The 24348-nt window shown below is 46.4% G+C and overlaps 1 protein-coding gene across 4 annotated transcripts in view; it reads right to left on the reverse strand.

Annotated features, from left to right (window-relative positions):
* Positions 1 to 11672, reverse strand: part of LOC138298551 (zinc finger protein 300-like) — a 236587-nt gene extending 224915 nt beyond the window's left edge. For 2 of the 4 annotated variants that reach the window (XM_069236887.1, XM_069236886.1), the window contains exon 1: positions 11383 to 11671. In XM_069236887.1, coding sequence (XP_069092988.1) covers positions 11383 to 11406 — 24 coding nt within the window. In that variant the 5' untranslated portion in view covers positions 11407 to 11671. Of the gene's footprint in view, positions 1 to 3714; positions 3859 to 11382 lie in introns of all 4 variants that reach the window. The other 2 variants (XM_069236885.1, XM_069236884.1) reach the window with 2 other exon arrangements.
* Positions 11673 to 24348: the final 12676 nt, after the last annotated feature.

Genomic DNA, 24348 nt, shown 5'->3' on the forward strand with positions numbered 1-24348 from the left:
TTATGGGAAAATATTAGAGAGAAGCTGGTAAAAATCTTTAAAACATGCAGGTTAGTAGGTTTGCGGACTCAAAGGCATTCCAGCCCTGGAACTATTGCTTACTGCTTCCTCCAGCCCCAGTATGCAGATCTGCAGAAAGGTGGCAAAATAAGGAAATTGCTACAGTAGGGATTGAAACTCCAAGTATTCAAGCCCTACTATGGTAGTAGCCCTGGCATAATCAGAGAGGCTATTAATTGCTGCCATAATTTGTCGCCACACTACATGGCACCAAAGGGACAAGTAGATCTTTTTACAGGACAAGTAGATTTGAGAAGCAACCTGTCCCCTGGACAAGTAGATATTTTAATAAATTCCACACCCCTGAAACCCATTTGGGCCTGGCACCTTAGAGCACTTCAGCTGCCCAATTACCTTCAGAATGTCGGCCATAGCAATGGGTTCATCTAGTTTGGTGGAGGACTCTGATGGGGGTTTAGGGAATGAGACTGTATCAAAGTATGCTTTTTGCGCTCTCTGACAAGTACATGGGGATATATAACATGTATGGAATGCTTGAAATGCCCAAAGCTAACGCTCAGTGATGGTGCATATGGTGCTGCTTACATCTTTTATCTTCCCAGTGTGTAAGTGTGCCTGATAGGCTTGCACTGTATGTGCCAGTAGGGTGCCTGGCTTGTTCCCCTGGTCAAGAAAAGGAGCCTCTTGTTAGGCGAGTATGTGATTTGCTCTATCAATTTCTAGGGTATGAAGTTGGCTCTATATAGTTGTTACTTTTCTCCAAATCTTATTTGAAGGGGTCTGTGTGTACTGATGTACCACCTCTCTCAGTTCTGTAGCTAGCTTACCAGGTAAGCTCGTGGATGCGTTTAAGTTGTGCCGCCTCTTAGAAAACTGTCCCCTTAGTAACCGCCTTGAGTATGTGCCAAACTTCACTTCTCCACCTCTTCTGTGCCTTCTTATTCGCGAAGTTTCTATTAGACTTTGGTCAGGATTAAAGAGTCTTTTAGTAATTATTTGTACAGTCGCCAATAGCCACAGCTATGGCACCTGACCTCCCTATGCCAGCAGAGCTAAAGCTCCACAAGGCAATGGTCTGAGGAAATGGTCCGACACCTTCAATGCATGTTTTATTCTCTTATCTCATAAAACTAGTTGGATACCCCATATGTCGTGCAGGTCAGTTTTGATTCTTTTAATGTCCTCCTTCTTTTCTTTGAAAACTTGGAGAAGAAAAAAGCCTCTAGTGATTGACTGTGACTCGTCACCCGGAGTTCTCCAGACTCCCTCCCCCTCTGCCATTAGACCTCAATCTTCTTTTGTTTAGAGCTGGAATCTTGTTAGATTACCACCTCATTGAAGTATTTCTTGGGACAGTCCCCCCCACCCCATCATGGTCACCTAAGAGTCAAGAGTTTAGCTGTAGAATTAGAGGGTAGCTCTGGGTGGCTGGAGTGTGACGCATGGGACAGCCAACAGTCCCAGGGGCACTGGAGGGGCTCATTCCAACATCCGCTGGGTTAGAAGTGGGCTACTGAAGCAGGATTACTGTCAGCTGGCAGTTCCTGGGGTTCCAGCCTCTCTGTTATGCAAATCTCACTAGCTGGTTGCGTTATTAATGGGGAGTGATCATGAGGGTCTAGTATGGCCAGAGGGCTTCAAAAGGAGATCGTGTGCAGTGTTTGCTCTCTAAGATATTTTCCTGTGGTCTGGGCTCCCAGGGAGACCAACAGAGCACCTTGCTCTCTATCAAGCCACATGTACAGTCCCACATAGTGGGGTAGCACCAAGCAGATGATCACTCCTCAAATGGTTGAATGGGTGAAAGGTTTTAACAGTTTAGGTTCCTTGGAACTGAAGTAATGCAAGGGGTAGTTATCTCCCCCAAACTGACTAAGTGCTGCATCACTGGAAGTCAATGGGGTATCTCTCACACACTTACCAGAGGCTGGAGTGGTTCCTATAGATGCACATACACGGTGGGCCTTTTGACGACTGTGTGACTACAAAAGGACACCGTCCCCTTCCAAGACCAGAAGCTGGTATCCTCTATAATCTAGGGTCACTGTACCAATACCATCACTCAGGTAGGATTCGAGTGGTTTTATAGGTGTTAAATTAGTTTCCGGCGTTAGTTTGCCATTTCAGATAGGGATCCTTAGCCCTGAAGAATGCCCCTGACCTGCACAGGCTGTTTGTAAGGGCAGCAACATGTCTGCTAACTGAGACAGAATGAGCCATTTATCTCAGCAGTACCGTTACACCTTGTTTTTAGACATACCTGTGGGCACCCCTATTAAAAGAGGTGTACCAGTAGTCCACAGGCTATTTTTAGTGAATCTGGATCCCCTTTCTGTCCAGTAGCTTTTATCTCTCCTGTCCAGGTTTGGTTGAGTCTGCCCTGGTGGCATAGTCCTACTAGGGTGGGGAGAGGTTGACAAAAATGAAAAATTACATGAATAAGTATATGAGGCTTGCTCTTCCATAAGAAAAAGCTTCTCTCTTGTCTTGTTATGACAGCAATCCTTTTACACCCCTACTTGGGACATTGATCTGCTGACCTACCATGGGCAACAGTCTAGAAGACTCATGGGCTACCATACTTGATGTGATAGTGATGCTGGGGTATCTCTGCCACTGAGTGCAAATGGGCCCAGGCCCTTTCCTCAGGCAAGCCTGTCATTTGTGCTCCTCCTCTGCCTGCAATGGGCGCACATATGGGATGGTTGCTGCACCCACATCCTCCCCTCTCCATGTGGTCCAATCACTCTAGTGACACCGTGGTCCATGGAGGGCCCCGCCAGTAACTCATGCGTGGGCCATACCTCTTCTGTGTTCCAAGATGTGAGGTCTAGCAGTTGAAGTACTCTTGACAGTGCTGCAAGTGGTAAAGGCGGTACGTCTAGGGTTCTAACTGTCTACCCAAGCCCCAGGAGTTCGCCCCAGTCTCTGCTGGTGCCTGCTGTGGGCCTCCAAAGTGCAGTGACCATACTGAGGATTATAGCCTGGGGTGAGCTCCATCCATCCCTGAGCACCTGGCTTGCCCCATGGCTCAACGTCAATATCTGTGGGGGAGCCAATCAACTTTCCTGCACACCGGTCCATTTCAGTGCAGGCCTGCGCCCCCAAAATCCAGCACGGAATCAAGGCTCCTTCCTCCAGCAAAGGCCACGCCCCCAAGGCCCAGTTTCACCCTACCTGCATCTGCCTTCAAGCCAGGGATTCAGAATGTCCCCGGGGACTCAAGCTCCAGCAGGATCCTCTGCGAACATGCCCACCCGCCCATGGATAGGCTTTTTTAGGCAAAGGCAAACCGAAAATGGCAGGTGGGTGTGGGTTTATTCAAGTTGGTCAGAGAGCACAATGGTCACTTATTTGCCATTTCTGAGGGCTGAGCCACATACCTGAACTGAATTGAGATTTTCCTAGAATTGGTGTCTGAAAGGCTAGATTTTATTAAAGACACGGAGGTGAGTATTATGCAGTCTTTTCTTGCTTTAATTTAAACAGCAGCCAAGAAGAAAAATTACATTTCCCAAGAAAAGTAAAAAAAAAAAAAAAAAACTACAGTGACATCGCAATGGGAAACAACCAATAGGACGTCGAATACAGCTATTAATATATTGACTGCGAACAACAAGTCCTCTTTTCTTGATGAAAAAACTAAAGAGGAGAATAAGCAACAAACAAAACCGCATAGAATTTAGTCCTCACAGTGAAAATGTCAATAAAGCAGTCCTGAAGCTGGCAAGCGTAGACATGAGCCCAGGAAGGAGAGCCGTTGAAGAAAGAATCCTGTCTTGATGGAAGAACACCATGTTGATTAGGAGGAGCCAACGCCAGAAGAGGAAGTTGGAACTGAAATAAAGGAGCAGGGAAGGGTTAATCGAGCAGCGGGATAATACTCGCCTCCATGTCTTTAATAAAATCTAGCCTTTCAGACACCAAGGCTAGGAAAATATCAATTTTATTACAAGACCGGAGGCTCATATTATGCATGTTCAAAGCAATAACAGAGTCTGAAACATGATAAATTGTCTTACAGTAAAAAGTTCCAAACGTGCTTTCATTAGACCAATCTGCAGACCTGAGAATATCCTGTAAAGAGGCCCCGGCCCAGAAAGCCCGAAAGGCCATGGCCCCTCTGGCAGAATGGGCTCCAAAAGAATCTACATTGATCCCAGCTATAGACATGATCCACTTGACCCAACAGGCTAAGGTAGGTGAAGAAACAGGTTTATGTTTTTTTTGGAAAGAAATAAGTAATTGGGAGGCTGAGGATGATCTCAAATCTGCAGTACGAGTCACATAGTTCTTTAAACAATTTCCAACACACAATTTGGGTTGAGAGGGAAAAAATGGTTAAGGAGCAGATGCCAGGTTAGTTTTAGTACGTCTTCGAACCTGAAAAGAAACACCAAAAGGAGAGAAGAAGAAGGAGGTAACATCCAAAGCTTTAACATACGAAACACGTTTTAGGGAACTCAGACATAAAAGCATAGTCAACTTTGCCGAAAGTTGCTTAAGAGAAAGGAAATCATTATCCGGCCAGGCCGTAAAAAATGTTAACACTAAATTAACATCCCACATTATATTATATTTAGGAGATGGAGGAAAAACACATCTTACTCCCTTTAAAAGTTGACAGATGAGAGGATGCTCACCAATCGGTCTGCCATTGACTCTAAAATGTTCAGCTGAAATGGCTGATCTGTAAGTGTTGATAGTGTGGTAGGCCTTACCCTGGGAGGCCAAGGAAGCAAGGAAGTTCACAACCAATACTACATCAGCTGAAAAGGGATCTGAATTCCTGTCCATACACCAGCTGCACCAAATGGCCCATGCAGATGTATAAGCCCTGGAGGTACCAGGGGCTCTAGATTGTTGGATGAGTTTGAGAGCATCCTCCGAAATGCCTGGGGTTCTCCAGGACGACCCGAAATCTTCCAAGCAATGGGGAACAAGGAGTTGTCGAGGACCATGTGGTGTTGTCGACCCTGAGGATGCAACAGCAAGTTGGGGAAATGAGGAAGCCAGACCGGACAGTCAGCTGTTAATTCCAATAGAGTTGGATACCAAGGCTGAGCCTGCCAAAATGGGGTTATGATAACTAGTGTGGACTGCTGTCTGCACGCTTGTGCAAGAACTCGAGGAATCAGAAGGAAGGGAGGAAAAACGTAAAGAAGAGATGATGGGCAAATCTGAAGGAAAGCATCCGTGGCAAGAGCCTGTGGATCCGGCCTCCAACTGAAAAAGGAATGAAGGTGGGAACTGAGACGAGAAGCAAAAAGATCTATGGACATGTTGCCAAAGATGGAAATAAGATGATTGAACACTGAAGGGTGCAACTGCCAATCGCTGGAATTGTGAAGATGTCTGGAGTACCAGTCTGCGACTGTATTCAGATTGCCTGTCGGGTAAACTGCTCTGACAGAGATTTGTTGAGGAAGACAATACTCCTATAGATGCTTTGCCAGGGTAGATAAAATCTTGGACCTGGTGCCTACTAGATGGCTGATGTATCTGACTGCGTTTAAGTTGTCCATCCTGAGAAGAATGGTGCAACTTACATTGTCTTTTGTAAAGGAGCGGATGGCAAAGGAACCTGCAAGCATCTCTAAACTGTCTATGTGCAAGAAGGACTCCTTCAGAGACCATGCGCCTCCAGTCGAGAACTGACCACATCTTGTGCCCCAACCAGTCCGACTTGCATCGGATTCTAATACAAGATCTGGGGCAGCAGTGAAGATAGTTCTCCCGTTCCAGGCATCTAGGTGGGTCAGGCACCACAGAAGGTCTTCTTTGGACTCGGAGTCTAGAACAAGTGGATCAGAATAGGCAAGGCCCTTGTAAAGAATGCGTATCTTCAGATGTTGGAGGGCGCGAGAATGCAGAGGACCTGAGAAAATAGCTTGAATAGAGGAAGCGAGAAGCCCCACTACACGAGCTAGAGTTCTGAGGGAGATGTGAGGAAGAGAGAAAGATTGACGAATTTCTTTCTTGATTAAGGAGACCTTGTGCTGGGGAAGTTGAAGAATTGAAAGAGTAGTGTCTATGAGAAACCCGAGGAATTCCAGTTTCTGAGTTGGAACGATGGCTGATTTCTGAAAGTTGATGAGGAATCCCAACTGGAGTAGAAGATCCTGACAAAAATTTAACTGAACAAGGAGAAGGTCCTTGTCTTGTGCCACCAGGAGAAAATAGTCTAGATAAAGAATCCGACGGACACCGTGAGATCGGAGGAATGCTGCTACAGGCTTGAGAATCTTCGTGAAACACCAAAGGGTCAAAGAGAGCCCGAAAGGAAGAACCTTGAATTGGTAAAAAGAATTTTGCCATTGAAATTGATGGAATCTTCTGTGTGAGGGATGAAATGGTACTGTGAGGTAAGCATCTTGAAGGTCTAATCTGACCAACCAATTGTTTTGTAGTCAAGTATCTCTGAGATGGAGGATAGTCTCCATCTTGAAATGTCGATAGATTACAAAATTGTTGAACTTTTTTAGGTTCAGAACTAGTCGAAACGTCTGGTTTTTCTTTTGGACCAAGAAAATGGTACTGAGAAAACCCGAAGAGTAGAACAGAACTGGTTCTATGGCTTGTTTGGAGAGGAGGGACTGGATCTTGTTGTGGAGAAGTTGGTTTTGCTCTTGAGAAAAAACAAGGGGAAGAGGGAAAGGGGACTGACTTGGGGGTTGATAGAATTCTAAGAGGTAACCCTGAATTGATTGAATTACCCAGGGATCTGACGTGAGAAACAACCATGAATCTAGAAACAAAGCCAGTCTGACTCCTACTGGAGGAAGGCCAGAATTGAAAACACTTACCGGAAAATTTCTCTCCTTTGTTGGCATAACCTCTGTTCCGATAACCTCTTTAGCGACGGGGATAGAAACGTGGTTTGTATCCTGAGTAGGTATCAAGCTGGTTCTGCTGGTTGTAGGAGTCTCGGATGGGATATTGACCTCTGAGGTAGCGGCCGGCAAAGCGACTCCTGCCTTTGCCAGCCCTGGCGAAAACCTGTGACAAAAAAATCTTTTTAATAGAAAGATGAGCTTTGTCCAGGGTGGCAAAGGTGGAGACGTACTTGCCCAATTCCTTCATGAAGGAATCTCCAAATAACAAACCTTTAGCCGAAGGGCCCTCTTCTTTGGGGGCCAAAGACGCCAGTTTGGGATTGATCTTTAGAAGGAGACTCTTCCTACTTTCAGTACATAATTGGGTGTTTGCATTCCCAAGCACACAAATAGCGCGTTGCGCCCAATTGGAAAGAACCACAGGGTCCATTGGAGAATGGTCCATTTTGGCTTCTTCAGCTAAATCTAAAATCCTAGTGAGAGGAACCTCCAAATCCAAAAGCTTATCCTGGCAACCGGACCAGGCTCTATCCACACCTTTCTTAGGGTATTTTCCAAATTTTGTGAAAAACATGAGCATGTTTGGGTCAATAACAGGGGTAGCAATGACACTGTCCGATAAAGAGGAACGGGGATACTCAGATTTCAACTTATTCCTGGTAACCTTGTCAAGAGAGTGGCATAAGTAGAACGAGACATCGTCTGCAACATGGTCAGCAGGAAACCATTCCTTAAAGTTTGGATGAACCATGAAGGAAGGGTCGAACATGCGTTCACCAGAATGGTCTACCAAGACCTGAGACACAGGGTGAGCGGCATCACCGTCAATAGGAGGAATTCTGTGCCTTTTCTCCGAAGGCCCACAAACATATGGATGCGAAGATCTGTCCATATCATCTATATGACTAAGAGAGTCATCATCGTCATCAGTGTCTCTTAATTGGGTAATGTGAAGAGGGGAGGAAGGGGTTCCCGATTTAGAAACCTCTCAGGTGGGAGGACCAAAAGAGACAGAAACGCCTTTTGAAGGCCCAGGAAGGGTGGCTGCACATTTCTTGCCTTTCGCAGGAGGCACATCAGTAGCAGAAATAATTTTGGAAAAGGAGGCTTCTACATTTTTGGATATGTCCAACATTGAGACGGAAACTGCCTGTTGAACAGAGTCCTTAATAAAGGACTATAAGGTTTTCTTTAAAAAATTGGGAGTCTTCTTCTTCAGACATACTGAAGGAAGAAAAATGCACAGGCACAATAAAGTGAACCAAATAAGCTGAAAAAACTGGAGAGTTAACTTTATTCTAGCCAATAAAGGGTTAAAATCAGGTTGCGAAGGCAGGGAGTGGCCTTGAAGGGGGTGGGCGTGACAAAACTGAAGGGAAAAATCCTACCGCGAACACAGGAGGCGGTAACAGGAATGAGAAAACCTCTCCCAGAGGAGTTGCCCTCAGGGAAAAAGGTTCCGTCTCAGCAACATGGCCGAAACAGGCGTGGAAAGGAATTCCGGTGAAACGCTGCCACACGCAAGGAGAGGCAAAAGTGAAGCGCCGGATCCACGCGTCTACAACGACTAAAAACAACTGTTGGTAGATGCGTAAGTATTAAATAATGAAGAAAAACAATGCGTGGGCGCAAGCAAAGCTGAAGTGAAGATTATAAACGGTAAAACACATATGAATAAACAAATACAATAAATGCACATGTATGAAATTTTGAATGAAAGTTGGAGTACTTATCTTGACTGCGAGCAGCAAGAAAAGAGGACTTGTTGTTCGCAGTCAATATATTAATAGCTGTATTCCACGTCCTATTGGTTGTTTCCCATTGTGATGTCACTTAGTAGTTTTTTTGTTTGTTTTTTTACTTTTCTTGGGAAATGTGGTTTTTCTTCTTGGCTGCTGTTTAAATTAAAGCAAGAAAAGACTGCATACATAATATGAGCCTCCGGTCTTGTAATAAAATGTATAAAGTGCATTGCATCTGATCCAGCTAAAAAAACAACGCAGAGGACTAGTTGTAGGTACTTAAAAGGGCACAACAGCTGTCTGAGGAAGTGTTAGAATTTAAAGGAAAGGATTTGTCATTTACTTTCCACACGACTAGGAACTGGAATAAACACTCTAGATATGGGGTGCACTGCGGCAGCCCAGGACAGATGTATGCACTGTCAGAATAGACAGGTTTCCAGTCACTCTTCTACCTCAAAAACCGTCCGAGTGCTACACTCTGCCCCTCATGAGCACCATAAATGCTGCCTTTGTGTACCATGGCCTAGACTTTCTTGCAACATGTGGAAGGTAGGACGTTAAAGAACACCAGTCCAATAAAGGCTGCTCTTAGTCAAATGTGGCAAAAATATACCTGTTCCTGTGTTTTGTGGGCGAGCTGGGAGTGGTGGAGATCAACATTGAGTGCTGAGGGGCAGGCATGTGAAGAGGAAAACGATAACGAAGCTATGCTTCACTGGAGGAATATCACAAGGTGAGGAAGGAAGGCCATCAAATAACAAGCAAGCAAAGAACGTTAACAAGAAAGTCACAAATGATAAGCAATGGTAGGATTCAAAAACATTCTAAGTATTAGTATTGTACATAATAAGTCGTCTTAGGCAGAGGGCTAAAAAGAAAAATACCCCAACCCTAAAACGAGAAAGCGTTGACAGTGTTCAAAAACTCGAATATCAACCGGTGCACGGAACTGACTGCTTTGAAATTGCATCCTGTTAAGAATTGTTTTTTTCGCGTTGTAAGAACCTGTTACTACTGCCTCGTTTAATATTTCTGAAGATATCAACCTCGAAAAGTTGAAAAGCTAAGTTAGGACTTAAATTGGAAAAGAAATTATGACCTCGCCATAACGAACAGATGTTAACAACTGTCTGTGGGGAGGGGGGGGGGGGGGAGTTGGCCGGCTACTCCGGTCAGGTCCACATGCCATGGCTTACAAACAGTGGCAGCTAATTTGCAGACGTTTGTTCACACCCCGAGTCTATTATGACCATGGATATCGTGGAAAATTAGATAGTGGTCTGATCAGTTCCACACAGCACTGCACTTCTGATGGAAGGGATTGGTGCTGGTGCTGCAGTAGGATGCTAGGGGATGGGTTGCATGGATGGTAAGAGAAATTAAAATGCTGCAGCACACCTACTTGCACATAGACATGGCTTTACTCCGGGCTCATAGTAAAGAAAGACGGTAGTGCAATTAATGAGACGGTCTTTGCCTGGGTGGGTGGACATTGGTGGTGGGAGGGGGGTCGATAACAAATCAATGACCGCTCAAAGAGCAGTGCCCCGCAATAGTCTTAGCTGTCTTGTTTGCTGCAATTACGGGACAAACCGTATTCATTAACAACGTTTTTATCAGAAAGCACAAGTCAACATCTTAAGTTGCAACATTTTTTTATTGGAATACAATTATGTAACAAAACGCCGAACAAATACTGATTGGTGACAAACACTATTCTAGGTATTATTAGTACTTCTTCAGCATATACAAATAACGTAAACCTAGACTCTCTTTCTTTTGCCCTTTAAGAGTCTTTACGGAAATGGTTGTTGATACAGTTCGGAAAATGCACTATTCCAAGATGACTATTCATTTAGAAAATTAAACCAGCCGATGACAGACTGGCAACAACTATCTGCCTAAAACAATATGAACTTGAATGTAGGGACTAAATGCGATGCATTCAGTATCCGCGCGTCCCAAAACTCATTTCCTATAACATTACCAGTACATTCCCTCCTACCTTGCAAAACCACTAAACAAAAAAAGCATAATATTCGCCTCCATGACTTTAAGTAAAAAAAGGACAGTGAACCACAGGAGAAAAAAAAACACATCCAATACCAAATGTTACACATTACGTAACCACTGCCCGGGGCATGGCTTGCTATCTAAGTTAATAACTATTCAAAGAAACGCAGATCGCAGCGCACTAAGGGCCATATGTACGAACACTTTTTCCCATAGACACAGAATGCTACATCTGGCCCTAAGGCACTTAGCGCCTCTTCGTCATCCCAGTCGTTTCCTCTCCCATGCTGTCAAACTAGGCTGATGTGGAGTATGGTATGGCTCTTGATCCTGTCACCCAACCCCTGTCTCTCAGAGAGCCTTGCAAGACGGAAGGAAAAGCAACCCAATTCATGGGTAGACATGCCTCCTTCCATTTACCCTCGACTTGCAAATACAGGGACATCTGGTATTTACAACACTAAAAAAAACAGAATACCAAAAATGTGGTAACATGCGTTACTAAAAGCACAAATTGTCATGTAGACATGTTTGTACAGTAACAAGCCCCTAATCCTATCAACCGCTGCCCTAGATAAACTAGCGTCGAGCATTTCTTCTCACCGTGTTTAAAAGTGATTGGAAATTAAGCGGGCCACCCTTGTACACTCAACACTTTTGAAAACACTAAGAGTGCAGCATATTTCACTGTCCTGCTATGGTAAAGCTTCAGCTACGATGACAGCCACAATACGGAAACGCATTGTTCAGTGCAGGGCACAACTCACCTTACCAGGATGCTTCCAAGACATATTCTCAGTAGCTTTCTTAGTAAGTTAGGGTCAGGTCACTCGCTGCCCTGTGATGTTACGACAAGAGGATGAGTAGGACCAATACAAGGGCACTGTCACCCGCACCGCATAAAGAAGAAGACACAGAAACTGATCTCCTGCCAAACAGCTCTAGTGGTAGCGGAGATCCGCAGGCCTCCAGCTCTAAGCAGGTTGAGCAGACTCCGGGTACATATTTGGACCACAAATAAATGAGCATGCTCGCAGTAACAACACAGCCTCAGTGTCACATACAGACTGTGGGCATGCTGCGTTAGCAAATACTACCCGGACGCGCATGCGCACACACAACCCCAGAATACGACCGTGGCGTCGGCATGGAAACAGAAAAAAGACGTAATAGGAAATCCTAGAGGCAACTGAGTGAGCGTGCGGCTGTGAAGGTCTTTAACCCCTTCGCTGCCAGGCCTTTTCCCCCTCCTGTGCCGAGCCTTTTTTTGGCTATTTGGAGCAGTTCGCGCTTAGGCCCTCATAACTTTTTGTTCACATAAGCTACCCATGCCAAATTTGCGTCCTTTTTTTCCAACATCCTAGGGATTCTAGAGGTACCCAGACTTTGTGGGTTCCCCAGAAGGAGGCCAAGAAATTAGCCAAAAAACAGTGAAAATTTCATTTTTTTAAAAAAATTTGGAAAAATGGGCTGCAGAAGAAGGCTTGTGGTTTTTTCCCTGAAAAGGGCATCAACAAAGGGTTTGCGGTGATAAAATCACCAGCTTCCCAGCTTTCAGGAACAGGCAGACTTGAATCAGAAAACCCAATTTTTCAACCCAATTTTGGCATTTTACTGGGACATACCCCATTTTTACGATTTTTTGTGCTTTCAGCCTCCTTCCAGTCAGTGACAGAAATGGGCATGAAACCAACGCTGGATCCCATAAACCGCAACATTTCTGAAAAGTAGACAAAATTCTGAATTCAGCAAGGGGTAATTTGTGTAGATCCTACAAGGGTTTCCTACAGAAAATAGCAACTGAAAAAGAAAAATATTGAAATTGAGGTGAAAAAAACATCAATTTTTCTCTAAGTTTTACTCTGTAACTTTTTCCTGCAATGTCAGATTTTCGAAAGCAATATACCGTTACGTCTGCTGGACTCTTCTGGTTGCGGGGATATATAGGGCTTGTAGGTTCATCAAGAACTCTAGGTACCCAGAGCCAATAAATGACCTGCACCCTGCAGTGGGTTTTCATTCTATGCCGGGTATACAGCAATTCATTTGCTGAAATATAAAGAGTAAAAAATAGCTATCAAGAAAACCTTTGTATTTCCAAAATGGGCACAAGATAAGGTGTTGAGAAGCAGTGGTTATTTGCACATCTCTGAATTCCGGGCTGCCCATACTAGCATGTGAATTACCGGGCATTTCTCAAATAGACGTCTTTTTTACACACTGTCTTACATTTGGAAGGGAAAAATGTAGAGAAAGACAAGGGGCAATAACACTTGTTTTGCTATTCTATGTTCCCCCAAGTCTCCCGATAAAAATGATACCTCACTTGCGTGGGTAGGCCTAGCGCCCGCGACAGGAAACGCCCCAAAGCGCAACGTGGACACCACCAAAATTTTGGAAGAAAACAGACCTGTTTTTAGCGAAGTGCCTACCTGTAGATTTTGGCCTGTAGCTCAGCCGCCACCTAGGGAAACCTACCAAACCTGTGCATTTCTGAAAACTAGAGACCTAGGGGAATCCAAGGAGGGGTGACTGGCGGGGCTCGGACCAGGTTCTGTTACCCAGAATCCTTTGCAAAGCTCAAAAATTGGCTAAAAAAACACATGTTCCTCACATTTCTGTGGCAGAAAGTTCTGGAATCTGAGAGGAGCCACAAATTTCCTTCCACCCAGCGTTCCCCCACATCTCCCGATAAAAATTATACCTCACTTGTGTGGGTAGGCCTAGCGCCCGCGACAGGAAACGCCCCAAAGCGCAACGTGGACACATCACAGAAAACAGACCTGTTTTTAGCAAAGTGCCTACCTGTAGATTTTGGCCTCTAGCTCAGCCGCCACCTAGGGAAACCTACCAAACCTGTGCATTTCTGAAAACTAGAGACCTAGGGGAATCCAAGGAGGGGTGACTGGCGGGGCTCGGACCAGGTTCTGTTACCCAGAATCCTTTGCAAAGCTCAAAAATTGGCTAAAAAAACACATGTTCCTCACATTTCTGTGGCAGAAAGTTCTGGAATCTGGGAGGAGCCACAAATTTCCTTCCACCCAGCGTTCCCCCAAGTCTCCCGATAAAAATGATACCTCACTTGCGTGGGTAGGCCTAGCGCCCGCGACAGGAAACGCCCCAAAGCGCAACGTGGACACCACCAAAATTTTGGAAGAAAACAGACCTGTTTTTGGCGAAGTGCCTACCTGTAGATTTTGGCCTGTAGCTCAGCCGCCACCTAGGGAAACCTACCAAACCTGTGCATTTCTGAAAACTAGAGACCTAGGGGAATCCAAGGAGGGGTGACTGGCGGGGCTCGGACCAGGTTCTGTTACCCAGAATCCTTTGCAAAGCTCAAAAATTGGCTAAAAAAACACATGTTCCTCACATTTCTGTGGCAGAAAGTTCTGGAATCTGAGAGGAGCCACAAATTTCCTTCCACCCAGCGTTCCCCCACGTCTCCCGATAAAAATGATACCTCACTTGTGTGGGTAGGCCTAGCGCCCGCGACAGGAAACGCCCCAAAGCGCAACGTGGACACATCACAGAAAACAGACCTGTTTTTAGCAAAGTGCCTACCTGTAGATTTTGGCCTGTAGCTCAGCCGCCACCTAGGGAAACCTACCAAACCTGTGCATTTCTGAAAACTAGAGACCTAGGGGAATCCAAGGAGGGGTGACTGGCGGGGATCGGACCAGGTTCTGTTACCCAGAATCCTTTGCAAAGCTCAAAAATTGGCTAAAAAAACACATGTTCCTCACATTTCTGTGGCAGAAAGTTCTGGAATCTGGGAGGAGCCACAAATTTCCTTCCACCCAGCGTTCCCCCAAGTCTCCCGATAAAAATGATACCTCACTTGCGTGGGTAGGCCTAGCGCCCGCGACAGTAAACGCCCCAAAGCGCAACGTGGACACCACCAAAATTTTGGAAGAAAACAGACCTGTTTTTAGTGAAGTGCCTACCTGTAGATTTTGGCCTGTAGCTCAGCCGCCACCTAGGGAAACCTACCAAACCTGTGCATTTCTGAAAACTAGAGACCTAGGGGAATCCAAGGAGGGGTGACTGGCGGGGCTCGGACCAGGTTCTGTTACCCAGAATCCTTTGCAAAGCTCAAAAATTGGCTAAAAAAACACATGTTCCTCACATTTCTGTGGCAGAAAGTTCTGGAATCTGAGAGGAGCCACAAATTTCCTTCCACCCAGCGTTCCCCCACGTCTCCCGATAAAAATGATACCTCACTTGTGTGGGTAGGCCTAGCGCCCGCGACAGGAAACGCCCCAAAGCGCAACGTGGACACATCACAGAAAACAGACCTGTTTTTAGCAAAGTGCCTACCTGTAGATTTTGGCCTGTAGCTCAGCCGCCACCTAGGGAAACCTACCAAACCTGTGCATTTCTGAAAACTAGAGACCTAGGGGAATCCAAGGAGGGGTGACTGGCGGGGCTCGGACCAGGTTCTGTTACCCAGAATCCTTTGCAAAGCTCAAAAATTGGCTAAAAAAACACATGTTCCTCACATTTCTGTGGCAGAAAGTTCTGGAATCTGGGAGGAGCCACAAATTTCCTTCCACCCAGCGTTCCCCCAAGTCTCCCGATAAAAATGATACCTCACTTGCGTGGGTAGGCCTAGCGCCCGCGACAGGAAACGCCCCAAAGCGCAACGTGGACACCACCAAAATTTTGGAAGAAAACAGACCTGTTTTTAGCGAAGTGCCTACCTGTAGATTTTGGCCTGTAGCTCAGCCACCACCTAGGGAAACCTACCAAACCTGTGCATTTCTGAAAACTAGAGACCTAGGGGAATCCAAGGAGGGGTGACTGGCGGGGCTCGGACCAGGTTCTGTTACCCAGAATCCTTTGCAAAGCTCAAAAATTGGCTAAAAAAACACATGTTCCTCACATTTCTGTGGCAGAAAGTTCTGGAATCTGAGAGGAGCCACAAATTTCCTTCCACCCAGCGTTCCCCCACGTCTCCCGATAAAAATGATACCTCACTTGTGTGGGTAGGCCTAGCGCCCGCGACAGGAAACGCCCCAAAGCGCAACGTGGACACATCACAGAAAACAGACCTGTTTTTAGCAAAGTGCCTACCTGTAGATTTTGGCCTGTAGCTCAGCCGCCACCTAGGGAAACCTACCAAACCTGTGCATTTCTGAAAACTAGAGACCTAGGGGAATCCAAGGAGGGGTGACTGGCGGGGCTCGGACCAGGTTCTGTTACCCAGAATCCTTTGCAAAGCTCAAAAATTGGCTAAAAAAACACATGTTCCTCACATTTCTGTGGCAGAAAGTTCTGGAATCTGGGAGGAGCCACAAATTTCCTTCCACCCAGCGTTCCCCCAAGTCTCCCGATAAAAATGATACCTCACTTGCGTGGGTAGGCCTAGCGCCCGCGACAGGAAACGCCCCAAAGCGCAACGTGGACACATCACAGAAAACAGACCTGTTTTTAGCAAAGTGCCTACCTGTAGATTTTGGCCTGTAGCTCAGCCGCCACCTAGGGAAACCTACCAAACCTGTGCATTTCTGAAAACTAGAGACCTAGGGGAATCCAAGGAGGGGTGACTGGCGGGGATCGGACCAGGTTCTGTTACCCAGAATCCTTTGCAAAGCTCAAAAATTGGCTAAAAAAACACATGTTCCTCACATTTCTGTGGCAGAAAGTTCTGGAATCTGGGAGGAGCCACAAATTTCCTTCCACCCAGCGTTCCCCCAAGTCTCCCGATAAAAATGATACCTCACTTGCGTGGGTAGGCCTAGCGCCCGCGACAGGAAACGCCCCAAAGCGCAACGTGGACACCACCAAAATTTTGGAAGAAAACAGACCTGTTTTTAGCGAAGTGCCTACCTGTAGATTTTGGCCTGTAGCTCAGCCGCCACCTAGGGAAACCTACCAAACCTGTGCATTTCTGAAAACTAGAGACCTAGGGGAATCCAAGGAGGGGTGACTGGCGGGGCTCGGACCAGGTTCTGTTACCCAGAATCCTTTGCAAAGCTCAAAAATTGGCTAAAAAAACACATGTTCCTCACATTTCTGTGGCAGAAAGTTCTGGAATCTGAGAGGAGCCACAAATTTCCTTCCACCCAGCGTTCCCCCACGTCTCCCGATAAAAATGATACCTCACTTGTGTGGGTAGGCCTAGCGCCCGCGACAGGAAACGCCCCAAAGCGCAACGTGGACACATCACAGAAAACAGACCTGTTTTTAGCAAAGTGCCTACCTGTAGATTTTGGCCTGTAGCTCAGCCGCCACCTAGGGAAACCTACCAAACCTGTGCATTTCTGAAAACTAGAGACCTAGGGGAATCCAAGGAGGGGTGACTGGCGGGGCTCGGACCAGGTTCTGTTACCCAGAATCCTTTGCAAAGCTCAAAAATTGGCTAAAAAAACACATGTTCCTCACATTTCTGTGGCAGAAAGTTCTGGAATCTGGGAGGAGCCACAAATTTCCTTCCACCCAGCGTTCCCCCAAGTCTCCCGATAAAAATGATACCTCACTTGCGTGGGTAGGCCTAGCGCCCGCGACAGGAAACGCCCCAAAGCGCAACGTGGACACCACCAAAATTTTGGAAGAAAACAGACCTGTTTTTAGCGAAGTGCCTACCTGTAGATTTTGGCCTGTAGCTCAGCCACCACCTAGGGAAACCTACCAAACCTGTGCATTTCTGAAAACTAGAGACCTAGGGGAATCCAAGGAGGGGTGACTGGCGGGGCTCGGACCAGGTTCTGTTACCCAGAATCCTTTGCAAAGCTCAAAAATTGGCTAAAAAAACACATGTTCCTCACATTTCTGTGGCAGAAAGTTCTGGAATCTGAGAGGAGCCACAAATTTCCTTCCACCCAGCGTTCCCCCACGTCTCCCGATAAAAATGATACCTCACTTGTGTGGGTAGGCCTAGCGCCCGCGACAGGAAACGCCCCAAAGCGCAACGTGGACACATCACAGAAAACAGACCTGTTTTTAGCAAAGTGCCTACCTGTAGATTTTGGCCTGTAGCTCAGCCGCCACCTAGGGAAACCTACCAAACCTGTGCATTTCTGAAAACTAGAGACCTAGGGGAATCCAAGGAGGGGTGACTGGCGGGGCTCGGACCAGGTTCTGTTACCCAGAATCCTTTGCAAAGCTCAAAAATTGGCTAAAAAAACACATGTTCCTCACATTTCTGTGGCAGAAAGTTCTGGAATCTGGGAGGAGCCACAAATTTCCTTCCACCCAGCGTTCCCCCAAGTCTCCCGATAAAAATGATACCTCACTTGCGTGGGTAGGCCTAGCGCCCGCGACAGGAAACGCCCCAAAGCGCAACGTGGACACATCACAGAAAACAGACCTGTTTTTAGCAAAGTGCCTACCTGTAGATTTTGGCCTGTAGCTCAGCCGCCACCTAGGGAAACCTACCAAACCTGTGCATTTCTGAAAACTAGAGACCTAGGGGAATCCAAGGAGGGGTGACTGGCGGGGATCGGACCAGGTTCTGTTACCCAGAATCCTTTGCAAAGCTCAAAAATTGGCTAAAAAAACACATGTTCCTCACATTTCTGTGGCAGAAAGTTCTGGAATCTGGGAGGAGCCACAAATTTCCTTCCACCCAGCGTTCCCCCAAGTCTCCCGATAAAAATGATACCTCACTTGCGTGGGTAGGCCTAGCGCCCGCGACAGGAAACGCCCCAAAGCGCAACGTGGACACCACCAAAATTTTGGAAGAAAACAGACCTGTTTTTAGCGAAGTGCCTACCTGTAGATTTTGGCCTGTAGCTCAGCCGCCACCTAGGGAAACCTACCAAACCTGTGCATTTCTGAAAACTAGAGACCTAGGGGAATCCAAGGAGGGGTGACTGGCGGGGCTCGGACCAGGTTCTGTTACCCAGAATCCTTTGCAAAGCTCAAAAATTGGCTAAAAAAACACATGTTCCTCACATTTCTGTGGCAGAAAGTTCTGGAATCTGAGAGGAGCCACAAATTTCCTTCCACCCAGCGTTCCCCCACGTCTCCCGATAAAAATGATACCTCACTTGTGTGGGTAGGCCTAGCGCCCGCGACAGGAAACGCCCCAAAGCGCAACGTGGACACATCACAGAAAACAGACCTGTTTTTAGCAAAGTGCCTACCTGTAGATTTTGGCCTGTAGCTCAGCCGCCACCTAGGGAAACCTACCAAACCTGTGCATTTCTGAAAACTAGAGACCTAGGGGAATCCAAGGAGGGGTGACTGGCGGGGCTCGGACCAGGTTCTGTTACCCAGAATCCTTTGCAAAGCTCAAAAATTGGCTAAAAAAACACATGTTCCTCACATTTCTGTGGCAGAAAGTTCTGGAATCTGGGAGGAGCCACAAATTTCCTTCCACCCAGCGTTCCCCCAAGTCTCCCGATAAAAATGATACCTCACTTGCGTGGGTAGGCCTAGCGCCCGCGACAGGAAACGCCCCAAAGCGCAACGTGGACACCACCAAAATTTTGGAAGAAAACAGACCTGTTTTTAGCGAAGTGCCTACCTGTAGATTTTGGCCTGTAGCTCAGCCACCACCTAGGGAAACCTACCAAACCTGTGCATTTCTGAAAACTAGAGACCTAGGGGAATCCAAGGAGGGGTGACTGGCGGGGCTCGGACCAGGTTCTGTTACCCAGAATCCTTTGCAAAGCTCAAAAATTGGCTAAAAAAACACATGTTCCTCACATTTCTGTGGCAGAAAGTTCTGGAATCTGAGAGGAGCCACAAATTTCCTTCCACCCAGCGTTCCCCCACGTCTCCCGATAAAAATGATACCTCACTTGTGTGGGTAGGCCTAGCGCCCGCGACAGGAAACGCCCCAAAGCGCAACGTGGACACATCACAGAAAACAGACCTGTTTTTAGCAAAGTGCCTACCTGTAGATTTTGGCCTGTAGCTCAGCCGCCACCTAGGGAAACCTACCAAACCTGTGCATTTCTGAAAACTAGAGACCTAGGGGAATCCAAGGAGGGGTGACTGGCGGGGCTCGGACCAGGTTCTGTTACCCAGAATCCTTTGCAAAGCTCAAAAATTGGCTAAAAAAACACATGTTCCTCACATTTCTGTGGCAGAAAGTTCTGGAATCTGGGAGGAGCCACAAATTTCCTTCCACCCAGCGTTCCCCCAAGTCTCCCGATAAAAATGATACCTCACTTGCGTGGGTAGGCCTAGCGCCCGCGACAGGAAACGCCCCAAAGCGCAACGTGGACACCACCAAAATTTTGGAAGAAAACAGACCTGTTTTTAGCGAAGTGCCTACCTGTAGATTTTGGCCTGTAGCTCAGCCGCCACCTAGGGAAACCTACCAAACCTGTGCATTTCTGAAAACTAGAGACCTAGGGGAATCCAAGGAGGGGTGACTGGCGGGGCTCGGACCAGGTTCTGTTACCCAGAATCCTTTGCAAAGCTCAAAAATTGGCTAAAAAAACACATGTTCCTCACATTTCTGTTGCAGAAAGTTCTGGAATCTGAGAGGAGCCACAAATTTGATTCCACCCAGCGTTCCCCCACGTCTCCCGATAAAAATGATACCTCACTTGTGTGGGTAGGCCTAGCGCCCGCGACAGGAAACGCCCCAAAGCGCAACGTGGACACATCACATTTTTTCATTGAAAACAGTGCCTACCTGTAGTTTTTGGCCTGTAGCTCAGCCAGCACCTAGGGAAACCTACCAAACCTGTGCATTTCTGAAAACTAGAGACCTAGGGGAATCCAAGATGGGGTGACTTGAGGGGCTCTGACCAGGTTCTGTTACCCAGAATCCTTTCCAAACCTCAAATATTGGCTAAAACAACGCATTTTTCACACATTTCGGTGACAGAAAGTTCTGGAATCTGAGTGGAGCCACAAATTTCCTTCCACCCAGCGTTCCCCCAAGTCTCCCGATAAAAATGATACCTCAGTTGTGTGGGTGGGCCAGGTGCCTCCAACAGAATAAGGCCCAAAACTTGTAGAGATACAGGGGATAGTACTGCGAGTTTATAAGGACATATTCTTTTATACATCTTTAGACTGACTCTGCTTTGGGGACCCACATACGTGAGGTGTCATTTTATTTGGGAGACTGAGGGGAACACTGGGGAGTAGGAATTTTGTGCTGGAGTGGTGATCGTACGAAGAAAAGTCAGGAAAATATGTTTTTTTTAAGCACATTTTGAGGTTTACAGAGGAGTCTGGGTAAGAAAATGTTGGGGGATCCACGCAAGCCACTCCTCCCTAGACTCCTTGGGGTGTCTAGTTTTAAAAAATGTCTGGGTTTGGTAGGTTTCCCTAGATGAAGGCCGCACACAGGACCAAAAACATAGGTGCCCTCTCCCCCCCCAAACACAGGTAGTTTTGTAATATATCGTTTTGATGTGCCCACATACGTCCGTGATGTGCCAAACACTAAAATTTTGAAAAGAAACACACTTAGGTTATGTGAAAAAGACCCCTCACCCACCAACCAAGTTGGTGGCATGCTTCATCATCGGGGTCCCACCTGAGGCACCTAGCGTGTCATAGGTGTGCTGCGACGCCTGATTACAGCGGAGCAGGTTTGGTCATTTTTACCACACATACTGGTTGGATTTGGCACGAGGGTGAGTGATGGTTCAGTGGATCAAATTTTACTAACAAGAGCTTTCACAAAAATGAAAAGCACTGTTAGTAACTGAAAGGCAAAAAACTGAACCAATGACTCACAGCTCGTGAGCTGTAAAGCCGCGACAAGGCACCAACCGCTTTACAGTCCATTCACACAACTTTCATACATGACACACACAAGGCCATTCACACCGCCAGCCACGGGCCCAGCACATTACAACACTCACATCGACAGACAGCGCCACTCAAGGGCCCATCACTTACATACGCCCACATGCCTGATACAACAATCACACCAGCTGATGGGAGTGTGTGGACTGGTGTTTGGCTTGCAGTGTGTTGCAGTAGCCAACATCAAGTCAATATGTACAGTCTCAGCCAAGCCCCACTCCACACACAATGGCATCATATTTTTTTTTTTTTTAACAGAGGAACCCCTAACTAAGTAGAAAGAATTACAAAACAACAAACACAAAAGCTCTAACTAACAACATGACAGAAATGCTAACCATGAAACTAAACACATGAAAATACAAAACAGACATGAGTTTACACTCATGGTTGTTCCCAGAAATTCTTCTGGGTGTGGTAATTCTTAAAACAAGCACCGACACACAGCCCAGGCTTTGAAGGACAATCTGGGCAGTACATTCGAGACTCCCTCCGGATACCTCTTCGAAAACACACTCTACATTTCTTAGCTGGAAAGTCTTTTTTGGGTGTGGGAGGAATGTGCTCAGCAAAGTGGCGATCTTTCAATCTAGCCACATCCTCCACCACTGCTTCTCTAGGAACTCTGGCCTGTTCCACCACAATAAGGCTCTCTATCACTGACTCCTGAAATTTCACAAATGTCATCTTTGAGTCTGGAGACCTATCCCTAAACACAATAAAAGCATTGAAGGTTGCTAAGTGGAAGAGGTGAAGTGCTAACTTCTTATACCAAACATAAGACTTACGAATAGCAGTATAAGGTTCCAACCTCTGGTCAACTCTATCTACACCTCCCATGTGCTTATTATAATCTAAAATGCACACAGGTTTGCGCACTTCAGCAACCTGGCCCCAAACAGTCACAGGGGAAGTACTCTCATCATGGATGGTACTTAGCATGTAGACATCCCTCTTGTCTGAAAATTTCAAAGCTAGCAGCTCCTCGTTCCGCAAGGCACAGCACTGTCCCCTCTCAAGTTTTTTACAGACAAGCTCCCTTGGATAGCCTTTCCGGTTAGAACGGATTGTGCCACAAGCAACTGTGTCCACTCTAAACAATTCCTTGAACAACTGCACACCAGTGTAGAAGTTATCTACATACAAATGGTGACCTTTGTTGAACAGTCGTCTACCAAGATCCCACACTATTTTCTCAGTAACTCCAAAAGTGGGAGGACAACCAGGGGGGTCAATATTGGAATCCCTACCAGTGTACACACGGAAACTATACACATATCCTGTCCTACTTTCAGACAGCATATACAATTTAATTCCATATCGTGCCCTTTTGCTAGGAATGTACTGCCTAAAAACCAAACGACCCTTGAAGAGGACCAAAGACTCGTCCACACTTATCTCTTTGCCTGGAACATAGACCTCCGAAAACCGATCTACAAAATGATCAAGGACAGGCCTAATCTTAAAAAGACGGTCAGAATCTGGGTGATCTCGTGGCAAGGCTAATGCATTGTCAACAAAATGCAGCATCCTAAGAAGAAGCAAATACCGATTACGACTCATGGTAGCTGGAAATATAGCTGTTGCCATCAAGGGACTAGTAGACCAATAAGAAGCCAGTGACGGCTTCCTTATCAACCCCATCAAAAAAGTCAAACCCAAAAACTTTTTTAGCTCCTCCAAATTTGTGGGAATCCACTGGGCAGCTCTAGAGTGTGGCCTAAGTCTAGCAGCGTTGTCCCTCAAATGCTGCTCCGCATACAAATTAGTCTGCTCAACAATCTCTTCCAAAAACACATCATCCATGAATAACTCAAAGAAATTGATAGGCATAAAGTTCTCTGTATTGGCGTTACACCCCGGGAGACCAGTAAAGGCAGGCAACTCTGGCTGCTCCATGTTTGGGGCAACCCAGACATCAGGTCTTCTAACGGGAAACCTTTCAGCCCCAGGTTGCTGCACTATTGGCACATCAATGTCCTCCTCTAAAACAGAACCTTCATCTGCACTGAGTGTGGCTTCATCATCAGAAGATTCCCCTCCAACAGAAACATCACTGCCAGAATCTCTGACTTCCTCCTCTGCCTCAGATGCAGAGTCCGTCTCATAGTCATGATCAGACTGTGACTCAAAAAGCATACCAACCACCTGCTGAGCGGTCATCCTGCGGCTAGCCATGATCTCTCCTGCTAAAATTAACTGGACAAATTCACCACCAACAACCAGCACTGTGTAAGACAAGTAACAAAGTGTAGCTTTGTTAGTAAGAGTTACAAACTCAAAAACTATACCGCTCACTTGCCTGAAAAAGCTTGATTCACCAGCAACTACACAGCAATCACCAATGATATCCCACTAAAAAGAAAGAAAGAAAGGCAAATTAGAAATAAGACACAACAAATATCATTGTGCACAAACCTAAGGACAATTTCACACACAATCCTGCATTTAGTACACCCCCTACAAACATGTCATTCATGCATGGCAACAATACTCCTTTGGAGTAAATTGTTTTTACTTACCTAAAACATGCAACTGTGCAAACTGCAGGTCAACCACCGCCAAAACCGCAAGGAGCCACAGCAAATAAAGCAAAAGCTTTGAACTAGAACAAAAAGGAGGAAATTTTTTTTTATCACAAATGCAAAGACTTCTTCAGTTGACAAACACCCCACCATCAAACATTTTAGAAATTGGTGCCTAAGTGGATTCTGTCATAGGGGCAGATGGGCCTACTAAAAAAATAGGCCTGTCTGCCCCAAGGAAGCCAGAAAATACCTTTAGTACTGTGTCCCCATGGAGAGCGACCCTTGCCAAAGGGGACAGCCCTCAAACAAAAAAAAACAAAAAAAACACACACAACACTATCCCTGGTGCCTAAGTGGCTTCTGCCCCCTTGGGGGCAGGTGGGCCTAAGAAAATAGGCCCATCTGCCCCCAGGGGGTGTAGAAATGGCCAACAGGTCAATGCCCCCCTTGGGGGGGCGCCCCGTGACCAAGGGGACGCCCCCC

Source organism: Pleurodeles waltl, chromosome 1_2 (assembly GCF_031143425.1).
Source record: "Pleurodeles waltl isolate 20211129_DDA chromosome 1_2, aPleWal1.hap1.20221129, whole genome shotgun sequence".
In the NCBI taxonomy this organism is placed as follows: Eukaryota; Metazoa; Chordata; class Amphibia; order Caudata; family Salamandridae; genus Pleurodeles; species Pleurodeles waltl.